The sequence below is a fragment of the Hypanus sabinus genome, chromosome 1, assembly GCF_030144855.1.
Source record: "Hypanus sabinus isolate sHypSab1 chromosome 1, sHypSab1.hap1, whole genome shotgun sequence".
NCBI lineage: Eukaryota > Metazoa > Chordata > Chondrichthyes > Myliobatiformes > Dasyatidae > Hypanus > Hypanus sabinus.
This window is the reverse complement of record NC_082706.1, coordinates 97,462,365-97,480,327: the sequence shown is the minus strand read 5'-3', so window position 1 is coordinate 97,480,327 and position 17,963 is coordinate 97,462,365. Positions and strand designations below refer to the sequence as shown.

The following is a 17,963-nucleotide window of genomic DNA, read 5'->3' as shown; positions in this document are numbered from 1 at the left end:
ACCTTCCCGATTGTTCCAGCAACTGAGTTCTGATCTAACCCCACACTCCAGCCTCCTGGATTGTACAAGCATCTACTATTAATCATTCTGTTCCTCCTTACCCCCACGCTAGAATAGATTTATAGCTTACAGGTTGGGAGTAAGACGGGCTTGGCAATTGGCCATCATTATGAAAGCTAACTTTTGGCTTTTTTTTAAAGAAAAAATGCCTTTTGCTTCCACTTGGAAACATGAACTAGGCAGTTTCTGTAAAAGGCAGGCAAGTGGCTACATGAGATTTATGTTCAAGTGGCAATTGAAAATCTGTAATAATATACCCTTTTTCCTGGTGAGAGATTATGTTCTGTCCACCTGTATTGATGGCATTTGGCTCCACATCAGTCAACAGACAGCCACACCAATGAATGAATCAGAATTCCATTGAACAAAGCTGCAAAAGGATTGAAATAATTATTTTAATTCCTTTTTTTTTAACAAAACTACAAAAGTTTATTCACTCACAAAATACAACCATCAGGACTGTTATCAATTTCAAATTAAAATATCTATAAAACACACAATTCCTTAGGTGCCTCACCATTCCCACAAATCCACCACTGTACCCACAGTGACTGCATGCTCGCTCTGTAAGGAGACCCAGGCATGGACATAAGCCTGGAAGAGGGGGAGACAGTCGATTCAGGTAGAGCCCTCGAATGTTCTGAACCATCTTGGCCAAGTCCAGGAGCAATCCCACCATTAGATCCCCCGAGTGACCCAATTTCCCACCCTCTTTATTGGGTGACCGTATATCGGGGGAGTGGAGCTGAAGTGCAACCAAAACCTAAGGAGCAGACCCTTCAAGTACTCAAACAGGGGCTGCATTCTCTTACACTGAGGATAAACTTGGTGCAGCCATGGAAAAGGCCTTTTGGTTACTTTTCCTGGTAGCTCCTTTACTCTGAATCATTATTTTTGATTACACCACCCCACACATGCACAGCACTTTAGAATTCTTTTCAAGGCTTTCTAATACCGGAGGACATGCCTTCAAAATGAGAGTGGTTAAGTTCAAAGGCGCTGTGTGGGACAAGTTTGTTTTACACAGAGAGAAGGGTGCCTAGAATGCACTGTAAGGGTGATAGCGGAGGCACATAGATATGCAAAGAATGGAAGGAAAAGGATATTGTATAGGCAGAAGTTAGTAGTTTAGTTGGACATTTAATTGTTTAATTAGTTGAGCACTTCATGGGCCAAAGGACCTGCTGTTCCACATTCTGAATTCACATGAATTCAAGTTCTTACGAAATTGATCAATAATTGACATTGAAACAGCATAGGTTGCAAAGCAAAGTGAAAATTTTGCTTGAAGGAATTTTGTATTCAGGCCTCGAAAAATATAAACTTTCAGCTAAGTGGAGTGAACTATAATTGTATTTTAAATGTTCAGCTTGATGCAATTGTAATTATTATGATCAGCAGAAATAATGTGAGACATTACAACCAAAGCAAAAGGTAATGACGGAATCTGAAATGATCAGGCAGGCTGCAAGAAATGTTGAACAGGTTGATTTGTCTGTGATAGAGAAGGCATAATTACTGTTTTGGTAGAGATCGCATCCAAATTGTAAACCTGTCCCTTTTTTTTTTCAGCCCTGTTCTGCATTTCCTGCAACATATGGTTCTATTTCAGAATTGCATTTGCTGCCTATCAGTGTTATCAACTACTCCTGTTCAACGAAATGTTAAAAGAATCTGTGCAGATGGACATGATAATGGGGATGACTGCATATCAAAAGTGTATCCTGTTTGACAAGTGTATTCTATTTAATAGCACATTTTCTTTTTGTTACTATTTTATGTTTCTCGTTAGGTTCACATGGGAACCCATATGTGGAATAACTCTCCAGCAAGACGAGGACGTCGTTTGTCAGTAGAGAATCCAATGGCGTTGCTAGGCGGTGATGCTGTGAAGTTCTCAGAGATGTTTCAAAAGGACTTGGCAGCTCGGGCAATGAATGTTGACGCAACATTCTGGAACCAATACGCTGCTGCCATCACAAATGGTCTAGCCATGAAAAATAACGAGATTTCTGTTATACAGAATGGAGGCATCCCTCAGCTCCCTGTTAGCCTGGGTGCCAGCGGTATCCCAGCTTTAACTAGTGTGGCCAGCGGAATGGACAGGGTTCGTACGGGGAGCAGCCCACCTGTTGCTAGTCTGGAGAAACAAAGCACAGAAGGAGGGGCAAGTCGCCCATTTGCTAGATTTATCGAAGATGGCAAAGAAATTGGCATTAACTAAAACATGGCACTCTCAAACGCAAGTAACAAATGGACCATTTTACCTTTGGAATCTTGTACTATATTGTGTACAGTTTTTGGAGCATACCTTCAATAGTTGTTAAGAAATGACTTCAACTCCAAATACTCAGTTGTTGTGTTTTTCTTGCTCCTTTACTATAACCAGAATCACAAAAGTTTCACATTCTGGTTATGGTTTGAGTTGTCTTGCAAGATTTGCATGGTACTACTTGTTTCAATAGTAAATTTTACAGAAAAGTACTTCAAAATTTTTAGAAAAATTATACATTCAGAAAATTAATAGGCCCTTGGTTACAATGAATGGACAAACTGTGGATTGGAAACTTGGTTGGGCCAGGGCTCTAACTTAGTTCCTTGACGACGGTACTCATAGTGAATCGATAAAGGGCCTGGAAAGCATAAGCTGACTGGAGTATGGATGGACAAGTGTGCTAATTGTGTTCACATGAAGTAGAAACTTGAAAATATATTTTTTTTCTTTGAAGATATCCTGCTCTGTTTTAAAACAAAAGTGATTTTTGTGTCCCCAGATGTGTTCTATGAAAAGTGTGCTCATCTGTACTATTTATGATGTCAAGAATATGCGGGTCAGAAATAATATTCAGTCCCACAGTAAATTTATTTGTTATTTGCATAAATATATGCAAAGTATATACAAACATCTACATGTTTCTCAGACAGAAAAAAGAGAGTCTGTTACTGACAGCTTTGTAACAGCCACATTAATTTAAATTGAACCCAGATACTCCAGTAAAGTCTGGAAGTCTCTCTTCTCATCTTTAGGAAGAATATAAGGTTGCAGATGTGTCATTTTTATTTTTTTTCCAATGCAAGCAATTGCTATTATAACCGCATTTTGGGGAGTGGGGGTTTGGGAGTGAGAAATTTAAATGTTTTTGAAGCTGCTATCTAGCCCTTTAAAGTCAGAGATGTATTTCAGATAAAAGAGGATAAAATTTTGTGTGAGGAAGTGAAATCTCCATTAAATGACATTTTAAAACTTTAGCACGTGACTTGCTCTAGATGCATTCACTTCCAACTTCAATTACCATAAAATCCAGTGTATAATTTGCACCAGTGTACAAGTCACTTTTACACATATACTCTTTGAAGAGTACTCACAGGTAGACATATACACCAGATTTACAGTACTTTTGAGCAAACATGCCTTATTTGTTCCTGAAATCATAGAGGTGGGATTTTTTTTTTTGTCTGTTTTTGAAATAGAGCATCTCAGCACAAGAAATGTTATTTTCTTCATTTAATTTTAACACTTCTGTACCGAAACAATGCTTTCACAGACCTCATGAAAAAACTGTTTCCCACCCCTCCTCTCCCAAACTAACTGCAGTGCCTCTTACTTTTACTTAATTGTTAATGTTTAGTTGATTAATTGGTAGATACTAATTAGTAGCCCAACTCAACACACTAATAAAGGCATGCAGTCTGAGGACTAAGGATGTGCCTGGTGCCAATAAATTTCAAATCATTTAAAATGTACAGTACACCATGTTATTTTTAATTTAAATACAAGAACCCTTGCAGATTTATTCCAGCCTTTTATTTAGCATTTTCTTTTTCAAAAAAAAATCTTCTCTGAGCACTTTTAATATAGTTCAATGATTCTGAATGGCTTAGAGTCCACATTAAAATGGCAGAGACAGGAATTTATGCAAGTGTGTTAATAGGTGTGTTAAAGGAAGGAAACTGAAACTGCCAGAGTCCTATATTGTTGAACTGGTTAGAAATTGAACATTTTATTTGTCCCCTAAAGTAGGTATCAACTTGAAATCTTTTATTGTTATTTTCTCCTATGACAAAATAACTTTCACATGTGGCAGCTCATGGGTAAGTTACTCTGGATCTGGCAGGCTCTACTTTTATTGTCCTTTATCCATTGTTTCCTTATGAAACAGATGCTAAGATGTTAGGCATGAAGAGATTTTCTTTCAATTCACATGTCAGTATGAATCTGGCTTTGCTCCATATTTTATAGTGACCGCAGATAGGGGCATTTGTACACTGGAGCACAAGTTTTCTGCCCCATGCTTTTAGAGTCGCTTATATTTTGCACAGTTTGTGGAGCTTTTAATGAATAAAAGAAGAGCTCATGAAGAAACTTTACCCTCTCCATCCACCTATACTCTCCTTATCTAGATTCCACTATTTACTTCAAGTTAGAGAAGAGAGTCTTATTTAAATTCCATTAGACTTGCTAATTCAGAACTTTCTTCAACTGGAACCCTCATCTTCATTTGGTGGCATCCAATTGTAAATGCACATCCGGAATGGTTGCTGTAGAGCCTGACTAAAGTACTGTGAAAATCCACATCACATGTACTGGTCCACTTCAAGTGTTGGCGGTAGCTCCCTGCTCTGAGGTACTGCTAGGTCACCAGTAGCAACCCCTGTTATGGAGGTGCCTGTTCTTCCTGGTGTCACTGTCGGCTATGAGATCAGAGACGCATTAGTGATAGCCGTTACCAACATGTTCTCATCTCATGGAACAGAGCACATCTTTGGTTATGTACCAATGGATTATTCTGATTGATTAGGTGTTTTTCCCTAGAGCAAGATGATAATACCATCCCGTCCTCTGTGAGTCAAAATTTTGTTGTGTTGCATAACAGAAGGAACGACATGCAGACCTGGAAGTGAAACAAAATGAAGTCTAGTGGAGTAACTTTATTTTGTTTCTGAAGGTTCTCGTGAATATTGTTGTAGGTCTGATCTTTGTGCCACTTGATCTTTAAGAGGGTGAAGCTCCTCCTCTGAACAAATCTGCCAAATATATCAGCAAACGAGAAATCCCATTTTGTACTGGAGGAATTTTACACCAAATTAAGCTAAATCTATGATGAAACTGGGAGACATTAAATACCTTGCACCTTATCATATGGCTGAGATGAGTATAAGAGGACTTTAACCTTCTTAAGCCCAGCAGAGTTAAGGTTGAACAAAATTTCCACAATGTAATGAAAGTACTACCTGTATGATAAGATGGCCTATCTTTTGAATCTGATGAAAATGTTGTAAACTTTCAATAATCTTTAAAGTGCTGGAAATGCCATTCAACCTGGCTATATTTCTCCTTGGCATATTTTGAAAACAAATGGTAGAAGACTGACACAACAAGTGACCGTTTATTAATGGGACACCATAGTAGGAGTCTGACAATGTTTCAAATCTGCAATATTATTAAGTAAGCTAGCAAATTGGGATGGGTGGAGCTTAATCAAAACTTGAACTAACAGTAACCGTTTCGTGTACAGTACTACCTCATTTTTATTTGCATTGGAGGCACGGTGGACGATTGTGTAAAAACTGCTAATTGTTTGAAACTGTTTTTGATGAGATATTGCAATATGAATTGGGTAAAAGACATGGTAATCTAATGGTGGAGTTTGCACAGCAAGTAGATTGAATGGACTAAAAGTGGGACAATCTGCTCATTGAAAAGAGAAAAAAAATAGGACTCCTTCAAGGAATGTTAAAAAGAAGCACTTTACTGGTTGTTTCTACCATCTTGTTACAGTCAACCAATGTGAAGTGTCAAGATCAATCGTAGAAGAGCTGTTTTGCCCCCTTCCAAAACTGTATTTACTGCAAGGGTATTTGTTCCTAAAGTGAGAACAATGTGTCAGTCCTGTGGTATTTCCACCTTTTTAGCACTAAGCGTGGGCGAATATGAGAACCTTTCAAGAGCATAAATAAAATGAAACAAAACAAGTTGTAAGGTGGCTTAACGTTGCTGTATTTTCAGCAGTTGAATGTTTTATTTATCTGTGTCATTTTCGGTGTGAAATTTTTGTTATCCAAATGTTAGCATTTGATACCATGTAGTGTTCTATCCATAAGGATCTGTAACTTAAGACTTCTAAAGCAATGTAAATAGGGCAGTAGGTAGACAGAACCCTTCTGCATTCAGATGCTGGTTGTTCCTCTCTACATGGTGAAGAGAGACACTATTTTTATACTGCGATACCATGTGGGGCTGGAAAACCAACCTGAACGATTTGGGAATTGTTACCTATATCCAATATTTTTATTAAACCTTGTTGGCTTGACACATCTACTGACTGAAATGGATGTCTTAGTCTAGGTTACTATTTTGTCATATGGAATAAATAAAAAAAAATGCAGGATATGATTTGCAAGGTAAAAATGTGTTTTTTTTCTTTCCTGACCTGTCAATTTTCAAAGAAAAGCGGAATACTGGCAATAGGAGTTTGTGGTTTATGATAATGTCCTTCTATAGAACCTGTTAATGAGAGTATTTAACACTGCAGTATCCTTTTTGAACAGAATTTGATGTAAGTGTTATCTAATTTAAAATAAACTATTAAATGTGAATTATTAATTGACCTGCTGGGGGTTAAAATGGGAACATGTTTCATTGGTTAATTTCTTAATATGAAGTGGAATATTCCAAAACTGTATCTTATTTAATCTTTGTTCATTCCATAATACTTTTTAAGGAATACATAATAGATTGTAGAAAACTATAAAGAATAAAGGAACAGGAGGATATTGGATTGGGTACTGTTCAAAACCTGACAGATAGATACAAGTAGGACGGGTAAGTACTGGGGATGCTTGCCTTGAGGAATAGATAGAAGGTTATGCTAGAATTAAATAAAATACCAGTTAGGCCACAGTTAGAATGGACATTTAGTCACTGCATTACAGAAAGGATGCAATACCACTGGTGAGACTTGAGAGGATGTTGCCAGAGCTGGAAGTTTATGATTACTTGAGAAAACTAGACAGGTCAGATTTGTTTACATTGGAAGAAAAAGGATCAAGGGCGGTTTAATTCAGGTGCATGAAATTAGGAGAGGTTTACTCGGACTGAACGGGAAGGTCCAATTCCTTTAGCAGTCATGACGATACAGGAAAACATTATATATAAGTTCATCTGTATAAAATTGGAAGAGAATTTTCACCCAAAGAGTGCAAGAATCTAAAGTCACTCTCTGAATGTGTAATGGAGGCAGAATCTTTCAGTGGACTTAAAAGGACCCTGGTTGAACATCATTATTACCATTACCTATGAGACTACGGACCAAGAATTTGGATTGTGGGTGGGAAGTAGATTCCTTTTGGAAAGCAGGGACATTGACATGATGGGACATGATTGCCTCCTTCTGTTTCATAAATGTCCAACTTTCCCAACATGCTATTCGAACAGGGGAACCAAGGATTAAAACTATCATACCATTTCCTTCCATAGCTTACCGATTCTCCTGACAATACTAAATGCATGCTCCATGATACATATTGCATATTTATTTCCTCGATCTTTGTAATTACCTTAAAGTGGCATACAAACTTTGTAAAAATATATATAAATCTAAACTCCCCATCACCGCCTAAATTGCACTAAAAAGCAATAAATGAGATCTCTTGTTCCCTCATTGACTTTGTTCCATGAGGTTCTGACACTAGTTTTCAACATTAACAATGCTCTCTGACAATCTGTTTAAACTGCATTTAACTATTAAGTGATGTGCTGCCAATACTAGGCTTGAATAGGAAAGAGAATTCTTCAGTTGAAGAGGGTATTTCTTCTGGCAAGTTTTCAGGGTAAGAAATACATACCACACTGATAACATAATTTTATTTTATTCCAGCTTCTAAACCAATGAGATAAATGACAGAGAAAAGAAAAAGTAAGAATTGGTTATCTGATCATTAGCAAACACCAGAGACAAACCAAATAATTTACCAAAATTATTGTCATTATACTTAAGTAACATCAGTCAGGCAAAACATTATTTACATCTCAGTTCTGTAGTAGAATATGCAAATTACATCTTAATTTTTGAAACATGACGTCACCTTTGAAGAAACCACATAAGTATAAACTTGCCATTTATTCCATATAGATACATGTAATATTAAGAAAGGTTTAAGGACAAAACAAGATTGGGATTATAAATCCCTGAACATGCATAAAAATGTTTTAATATGCATATTTTTTTCTACAGGCACTAGAGTGGGGTTTATTTTTCCATTACAGGATCATAGAACAGCACTGCAATGGAAAGCTGTTTGACCCACAATGTTGAGCTGATCTTGACACCATTCATACTGAAATGTCCTCTCCCTGTGTATTAACTATATCCCTCCATTTCAATAAATCATGTGCCTATCTAAAAGCCTATCAAACTGCCTGCTGCTGCCAATACCCCAGGTAACCTCCTCCAGGCACCTAGCACTCCCCTCATAAAAAAAAACACCACCCAACCTTAAAAGCATGTCCTCTGGTGTTTGACATTCCCATCATGGGGGAACAATTAAATTATGCCTCTCATATTTTTGTTTAAAAACTATCTGGTCTCCCATCAGCATCTGATGCTCCAGGGAAAATAACCAAAGTTTGGCCAATCTTTCCTCATCTTTCCAGACAATCCAGACATTATCCTGGTAAACCTCTAATGCACTTTTTCAATCCTCTCATCCTTCCTATAATGGGGCAACTAAAGCTGTGCCCAGAGTTCCTAATGCAGTCTGATGAATGCTTCCTACAGCTGCATCATGATGTCTATACTCTTAAACTCAAGACCCCTACCAACAGTACAAGATTTTACATATACAGGGAAGTACAATGACTTCAAACATAACACATTAATATGTAAAAAAAATATCAGTGTGAACAGACACAGGACACCAAAATTGTGTTGAAGTGGTACTTTATGAGTATCTGTTTCAAAAGGTGCACAATTGGCAGTGCTGGGCTACAGTGATAAAGTTCACTCTGTTCTAGACTGGAGAGCAGCTCCAGCATCTTGACTGAACCCATCAACATGTCAATTAAACTTTTAGTGTGAGTAAAGGATCAACTGGACATTTTTTTTTGTAATTGCAGGAGAAGAACAATACCTTCACAAGGTGACCTTCAGAGAGCTTGAAGAATTTTCTGCACTGAATAGTTGCCAACTTTATTCCAGCTATACTCTTAATTTTAATTTCTATATAAATAAGATATAAACAACATCACAAACTCTGCATTGAATAATGTTCTGCAAGATTTGGATCAGTTTTACTACAGACCTTGGATTGCCTATGTAATGCCATGGTGATTTTTTTTTAATTGATATATAATCTATTCATTCAGAACTAAACTGCATAGAATCCAAATCTGTAAAAATGGAAAGTGGTTCAAACTAGATCAAACTGTACAACTAAGTGGTCCTTGTAACTGTTCAAAATAAGATTTGAATATAAGAACCATTTAATACTGTTTTTAAATGCCAGTATGAGTTAAAGAAGCACCAATTTTAAGCTTCTGTACAAGAAGGCAAGCAAATGTACAACCCAATGCCACAACTAAAATCATACCATATTACTGAATCCAATGCAGATTCTAAAATAGCCTTGCTTTGGCTTGTAAAACTGAAATGTTTGTATTTGGGGGAGACCTGGGACGGGTGGGAATTAATGGAAATTATATACTTACTGTAGCTCAGTTGTACAATCCCGTCATTTTCAAAGTTCAAAGTAAGTTTATTATCAAAGTACATATATGTCACCATATGCAATCCTGAGATTCACTTTCTTGCGGGCATTCTCAATAAATACAAGAAACAGAATAGTATCAATGAAAGACCACCCCCAAAAGTACCGACCAATCAATGTGCAAAAGTCAACAAACTCCGAAAATACAAAAAGGGGGAAATAATAATAATATATGAGGCTCTCCGTTGGTGGGGTTCGAGCATAAGTCTACATTGATACGCAAGCCAGGAGAAATAATACAATAAATAAATAATAAATATCAAGAATATTTGAGATGAAGAGTCCTTGAAAGTGAGTCCATAGATTGTGGGAACAGTTTAGTGATGGGGCGAGTGAAGTTACGCCCTCTGGTTGAAGAGTTGTATGTATAGTTGAGGGGTAAAAACCGTTCATGATCCTGGCAGTGTCCTAAAGCATCTGTACCTTCTTCCCGATGGCAGCAGCGAGAGAGATCGTGACCTGGATGATGGGGAACTTTTCTAAAGAAACAGCCAGATCGGCGGAAATTTGATTTATGACCGTATCCAGGGCACATAAACACAAGTCACCGATAATAATCAAAATGATAAAGTTACACCGTAGAAAAAGTACGTACTCAAACATCCCCATGGTAAAGTCAATTCCATTCGCTAAATATTCAACGTCGTTTGTTATAATGAGTATTAAACAGAGACTAGGAGGACTTCAGTGGAATGTACGCGATTTGAAGATTAAAAGATGAATCCGAAAAAGGAAACGTAAAAGGGGTTGAAGAGTGAACTATGAACACAGAAAGTCCTGATGAGGGTCGCGGCCCTTCCCGTAGATGCTGCCTGATTTGCTGAGTCCTCCAGTATTTTGTATGTTTTAGGCAAGAACTAACGTCGGCTGGACTGAGATTTATATTTATCAGCCCACGACCGACAAAGTCCAAGAATGAAGGAGGGAAACGACACAGCGTTTCCTCGAAGTTAGACATAATCAGCTACTATTTCCATTGTCCTACACAGAACACCAGCGTGGCATTCCCGAGCTCAGTATCGATTTCTCTGCCCCACCTCCACCCCCCATTGCCCCGATTACTCACTGGAGATTATTCACCCTAAAACGTTCGGGACAATAGAACCCAGAACAAGAAAATTAGATTTCAAAAAAAAATCTTAAGACCTTGAAGTTAACATTGCTGTGAAGAAGACTGGACCATCTCTCAAACCACCTGAGACTACGGGAATAAGTATTTCACGTGATCGGTTAGACTGCTGCTCATACTATTTATATGCAAATCTGAAGTGATGGTTTCTCATTGATCTAAACTGTGCACCCGTCGCCGTTTAGTTTATCATTTATGACTCCTCCTAATGCAAGACCGAAACATCGCGCAAATCTGAAATAAAAGGAAAATGTTGGCGGCCGGGGGTGGGGGGAGGATTTTTAGAAGTGCTTAAAAAGAGTTACCGCAATGATGGTGTGATTTTCCTTCAGAATCCATCTCAGTGTTACATCTGATGCAACAATCATCACTATTCAGAAGCAAAAAAAAGTTGCAGGAACTCAGCGAGTCGAGCAGCATCTGTGGGTGGCTGTCTCTTGCGTCATCAGCATACAATATAGTTGTGCAATACCATACGTTAAATATTTACATACCTACAACTAATGATTGCCTCTCCAGCGGATTTACAATTGATAAACTGTAAAGCCCAGGAATACATGATTTGAGTGAACCACTCCACATACACGAGGCAGGTATTGAAATCATAAACACTGAACAGTGGTATATTCAACAGGATTTCTGTTTTAAGCATTTCGCCCCCATCTTCTTATTCTAGCATCTTCCCCCTTCCTTTCCAGTCCCGAACAAGGGTCTCGGCCCGAAATGTCATTTCCATAGATGCTGCCTGACCTGCGAGTCCCTCCAGCATTTTCCGTGCGTTACAAAAATATATTGTTTTAAAGAACCAGTTTTTTTAAAAAAAATCTGAAACGTTTACCATTCACGGTTATCAATAAATCAGAAAGCGATCGAAACTTTCGGTGGGTCGGTCAGAAACTGTAGAGAGAGAAACAGAGTTCGCCGTTTCGGGTCGGAGACCGTTCGTCAGATTATCTAGTTAGATTAACTTGGAAGTGTTCAATTTTCAGCTAAACAGATCTCGTTAAAGTTGTGTGAGAGAAGTTTCTAAAACTGATACCAACATATGGAGCACTCGTTGGAAACCATTCCACTCCCTCGGTGATGACAGATGTCAACATTTCAGTCATGTCCCAAGAGTTACCCTGGCACACGGTAAAATTGCACTCCGGTTAACGTGTTAAACGTCTTGCAGGTTTGGACGTGGATGCGAACATAGGGGCCAGCTACATCGAAATACACAGATGTGCCCCAAGAGGAGGATGAAATATTCTCAATTTACATCTCACAATATGCAAATTTTTGAAATATAAACAATCCCTATTCTTCAGCATTTAGCTGGAACCAATCCGAGTTGATTTAAAAAAAACTATTTGTAAATGCGAAGAATTCATTTTCAACCCGCCAGGACCGCTTGTGCTCTAGTTGTGAACTAGACCGGGATGTAGAGTATGAGCGAGCCGGACGGAATTCATGCTTCAACTGAATTCAAAAGCGTGCGTCATTGGAATTGTCAAATATCTCAACGCTGAAGTTCTGCATCTCTGCTTCACTCACAGGTCTCCAATTACACCCGTAACTCAATCAGAACACGTTCACTTTCTCACTTGTGGCGATAGACAGTGAATTTTAAACCTTACGCGGGGATATTGTGTCTCAAAAATTGATTTTTTTTCTCTCTCTCTCCTCCGTTAGTCCCTGTCTCTGTAAAAGCTCACTGTCACAAACTTGCCTCTTACTTAAATAATTCTGACTTCGAACTTCTAACGCAATAATCGAGGAGGGTTGCACTGCATTTAACAAGTTATCTTCTAGAGGTTGCTGGGTTTCCTTACTGTAAATCTTTTTCAATTCACTCTCACAGTCCAGTAAACGAATACATTATCAACACGAAGCGAAACTTCGCAGGTTGTGAAATGTAAAACAGAAAGAAACTGCTGGAAACTCATTTCCTCTCGCAATGTGTGGGTCCACTTAGAAATGACGCGGAGGCTTAATAGTGGTTTGTTTGCAATCGTGCGAGAGAATTTGCAATTCATTTACGAACCACCCCAGTTACCCCGAAGGAGACTACTTTAGTTTAAGATTTGCATCGATACTAAACATTTCCTTTGGAACAAAACTAAATGCCGTTTTGCAAATTAGGGGTCGGGTCTAGAGGGGAAGGAATGCGTTGAAATCAGAGCCCGTGTTCGTTTTTTGCAAGAGTATCACTTTCAGTTCTCAAAATGTGGCTCCTGTGTTAGATATGTTTTCAGATTCCTTATTCTGTCCGAGGGATTGCTGTCGATTGTGATTTAAAGAGGGTCCTCCACCCCCATGATGTTACGTTACGTTTAAATAAACGTTGGCTTTATGTTACTCCCTGGTTGGTGATTTTAATTGCTGCACGGGTTTACGACCTATAGGAGACATTTCCTGCTTTCTAAGTTGCAATGGTTTCCTTGTCCCAGCACCGAGTGGAAGGGGTGCCAAGGAAAGATTGCCCAGGTAAAACGAAAAAGATGAGTGTAAATTCTTCCAAAACAAAGTCTGATCATCCCGTGTAAGATAGACATTCTATAAAATGCAAAAAAATAACAATCCCATATTATACATAGTATTTTGTACCGCATAATCAATATTCGGTGAATTAATTTTATTTCTGAATTTATTTCAGGGTCTTGGCGGACGCTTTCCCACAACTTAAAAGCTTCCAATGAACAGATAGTCGTCATTAAGGTAGCTTGGTGCTCTCTGTAACTGCAGTGCCACGAAGCAAAGTTTAAACCTATCTCTCGTTAGGCTCATCCATCCCTTTCTGTTGCCACGATTGCAGGAGATATGGTGGCTGTAAGTCGTCAGTTTTATTATTTGATTATTGCAGGGGAGATGACCGCTCCCCTGATTGCAACGAGCACAGCATTAATTCTTAATAAATCAATTATATCAGAATGTCGGATCCACTTAAAGGGTAATTTAACAGGAGCCAATGAACTGTCAAAAAAGATTGCTTGCTAATGTGCAAACAGGTGGGTTTTTGAATGTAAGTGTCGGAGGATTAGAACTGGATAAGATTATGTGAATAAATGCAATATCATCGGGAGCATCTGTGAAGTTTAACAGCTGCTTCAGACTCCCACCGGTGTGGGTACTAAGTATAAGGTGTCTCATTAGGTCGGCTTTCTCGCTGTGATTTGCCCGTAAAATTACTGTAATCGTGAAGGTTAATCACGCCCAGTGATTAACCTCGCTGTTCATGGGCGCTCCTATGAAGATGCAACACATCACCCTACTTGCAGTGAACTGCGGATATTTAAAGCCGCGGGGTTCGCTGTGATAGCAGCGGAGGCCGGTTACGTGGGGGTTATAGGGGTAAGATATCAGAACCGCAAACGTTTATGCGTGTGTGTGTGAGAGGCAGCCAATGCTTTTGCAGATTTTTCGTTTCTTTGTATTGCAAATTATTACCACCAAACTCAACCCAGCCTTGCATCCTAATGCTCAGATATTGGTACGCAATAAATTATTCATAAAATGACAAGGTTATCTTTAACTGACGGCAACGAAATTGGGATTAATTCAGAACAGGAGTTAAGATTTCTTTCTGACTATAGAGTTATCAATCTCACAGGCTATAAAGGAGCCGTTTCTCAAGTTCGTGGATATATCGGTCAGCTCCGACTCAGTCAAGCACGCCTGCAATAGAAAGGATTTCATTGCACGAGTGCACGGTTGCTGGAAAAGGGTAGGCAATATGAAATGCGTTTCTGAGATTTATTGCACCTCTAAACACGGGACCCAATAAAGAGCTTCTAACTTTGAATGCTTAAAATGTTCCGCGTTTCTATAACTCGCTTCTGTACCCCGGAATCGCTTCACAGTAAGGGGACTGCAAGTCTCTGTTATACTAACGGTAACCAGATAGACAGCGAGATGGCGATCTGACCTATGCGTTGACGCCGAGAGTTCACCTCCTAATCGCTACAAGTACAGCGTGTACACCAGGCAGCAGAATCTCGAAAATAAAAGAATTTCTTTATATAAAAAATGCTCGTGAATTCGCCCCAATGAACACGAATGCACATTAAACAAATATGTTTTTTTAAGGATCCATCAGCAGTTCAGTTTACAATTTTTCATTTAAAATTGCAGGAAATTACTTCGGCTACCTGCTGGGAGATTTATAGAGGTTTCATTACCTTGGTAAATTAGTCACCGTTTTATTCTTGTGTTATGATTTAATGAACGCACTTAAAACGTGGCTTGTGGCTGTAATACGTGTTCTTTATTTCCAACCACATCGGCAATATCAAATTATTTAGACTGTATTTTGTTAAAGACATCAATTATAATTTAAATGCTAATGTATGTTTTCCCCTAGGTATCATCACAGATTCTTTCCGATACATTACACGTAAGGCGAAGCGATATTTAATAAAATATAATACATTTGAATCCTGTTTCTTTTGGAATGTTAAACTATTAATTTAGAGTCTTGTTTAATTGTAGATCCCTCGATTATTTCTTGAGGCGCGAGATGAAATTGATCACCAGCAAAAGATAGCAATGGATCACATTAAACTAGTCAGCATTGATACGTGGCTGGCATCAGTTAGATCCATGCGGAATGCAAGCGCTCCGGACCGAGGTAGCCGGTACTCTCAGAGGGGTGCGCACAATTTAAGAGATTATCTATTTGTTAATCACGATGAGAAATTTTTGCTGAAGCAGCAGATTTAATAATTGGACTTTATTCGTCATATCGTAGAAAGAGGGGTATTCGCAGCCTTCATCATTTTTGATTTTAGAGAGTGGTTCTCATCTGTTCCCGGTAAAAACAAATCTGCCCAAATGAAACGGTTCTGGAGCTTCTAGCACACGAATTCACACCCAACAGTAATGTGGTTACGTAGAACTTCACTGCAAACTAACTAGGAATTCCATACAGTGCCACCACAGAGTTAACACACGTTCAAATGTCTTTCCATCATTCCTCGAGATTTGATCAAAATAACTAATCTGATACGTGCGAACGCTTACTGCCATCAAGCAGTTGGCTGAAAATGAACGAGGAAACTAAATGACTGAACTACAAGTTCATAGCCCCGTGTGGCTGGAAATAAGTCTTCAAGGATTTTGGCTGAGATAATAAAACCTAGGTACAAGCAAATTTGTTTTATAAAACAGTACTTTTTTCCTTCTGCTTTAGTGCTCATGGTATGCACACATATGCAATCCATGTAGTCCATTGTGCAACAGAATGTACTGGAGTACAACTGAATTAAATTAGATATTGTATAGAATTTATCTGTGGAAAATTGAATATTTCCCCCGGTAATTGAATCTGAGGTGGCATTAACAACGCTGAATAAACTTGAATAAACTCTCTGCATGGGTGTTCTTGGAATTTATTCTGGTAGAAGGGAGCACCTGGGACTGGACTTCTATTTGCTCCATCAGAAGCTCATGTTAGATTCTGACCCACAAATAAAGGACGCACAGTTGAGGAGAAAAGCAGAGGAGAGAGTAACACAATTACTGAGCTGAGCTGAGCTTGTGTTTCCTGAAAGGCTGGTACAAGATTCACTGATAAAATCAAAAGGGTATTGGGCCATTCTGAGAGTGGGGACATTGCAAAAATTATATGTAAAGAGAAGGAGAGTGAGACTAATTGGATAGTTCTTTCCAAAGACCCACTATCAAAACAAACTGCTTGAGCAACCCAGCCATTCAGGCAGCAGCTATAGAGGGAAACAGACAGTCAATTGTCTTTTTCAGGTTGAGCGCCTTCATCTGCACCGAAAACTTCAACTGTCTAATTCCCTCCTGACTCAGAGTTCTCCCAGCGTTATATGTTGCTCCAGGTTCCGGCATCTGCAGTCTTTTGTGTCTCCAGTGGATTCACTGTTCTGTTAGTTATATTACTAGTCGGGATTGTACCCCAAAATTGCTCTCGGTGATGAAGGGGCAGCTGTGGTCTGAGTGGACGTTCCTGTTTGTTCTTCAACTGCGGTAAAGACATTGGGACAGGAGCAAGCAGTCACACACAAGCTGAGTACTACCTCACAACAAGAAGAGGGAGCTCTGATTTTACAGAAACATCTCTGCTATTTCCATTGACAGCATTCTGTGCAGAAAAGGTGACGTTTCTTCCTGCCCTGGCATTTTTCTTGGCAGAGGGGGATAACTCGTGTCAGGAAGTGCTGCCAAAGATATCAAGTATAGTCCACAGAACACAAAGGTTTAATGATTTAAACTATCAGGACAAGCAACCTCATTCCAATTTCTTAAATTTTACTGTACATAAATCTAGCCACTGTAGGGAGGCTGCAAATGGTAGGCTGGGATTTAATGAGCTAAAAGTGAATAGCAGACCAATTTAACCTTAACAGTGGGAGGCTGATGGCAGTCCAAGGCAGGAATTTTTAGAGATCTGCCCTGTTAATCCTTTGCAAACTATGATTAGCATTGGGCTCCTAATCTAGGCCTCCCAAAAGAACCTATGCTTGCCGAAATTCGGAATGACATTCCTCCCTGTGCAATACACTATCTCCCCCCCCCCCCCATCTTTCAGCTTGTTTACTCTAAGCAATGTCGTGCCCATGCAGCCTTCCACACACCACTGATTTCATTAGATCTGAGCTGCTGTGAAAGAGTCAGTCATTAATATTCTGACACAGACCTGCCGCTCTCCATATGACCATAAGGCATGAGAGTAGAATTAGGCCATTCAGCCTAATTCTGCTCCATCGTTCAATTATGGCTGATTCATTTTTCCATCTCAACTCCATTCTCTTTCCTCCTTCCCATATCTTTTGATATCCATACGAATCCAGAAACTATCAACTTTTGCTTTAACCATACCCAATGACTTAGCCTCCACAGACATGTGTGCAAAGAACTCCACAGATCTGCCACCCTCTGGTTAGAGAACTTTCTCCTCAATGCTGTTCTAAAGGGATGTGCTTCAATTCTGAGGTTGTGCCTTCTGGTCTTAGAGTCCTCCACTTTCAAAGCATGGTCCCCACGTCCATGTTATCTAGGCCTT

The 17,963-nt window shown here is 39.0% G+C and overlaps 1 protein-coding gene across 3 annotated transcripts in view; it reads left to right on the top strand.

Annotated features, from left to right (window-relative positions):
- LOC132395689 (sal-like protein 3) overlaps window positions 1-6,449 on the top strand; it is a 62,202-nt gene extending 55,753 nt beyond the window's left edge. For 2 of the 3 annotated variants that reach the window (XM_059972615.1, XM_059972608.1), the window contains one exon: window positions 1,853-6,449. In XM_059972615.1, coding sequence (XP_059828598.1) covers window positions 1,853-2,284 — 432 coding nt within the window. In that variant the 3' untranslated portion in view covers window positions 2,285-6,449. The remainder of the gene's footprint in view (window positions 1-1,852) is intronic. The other variant, XM_059972623.1, reaches the window with a different exon arrangement.
- Window positions 6,450-17,963: the final 11,514 nt, after the last annotated feature.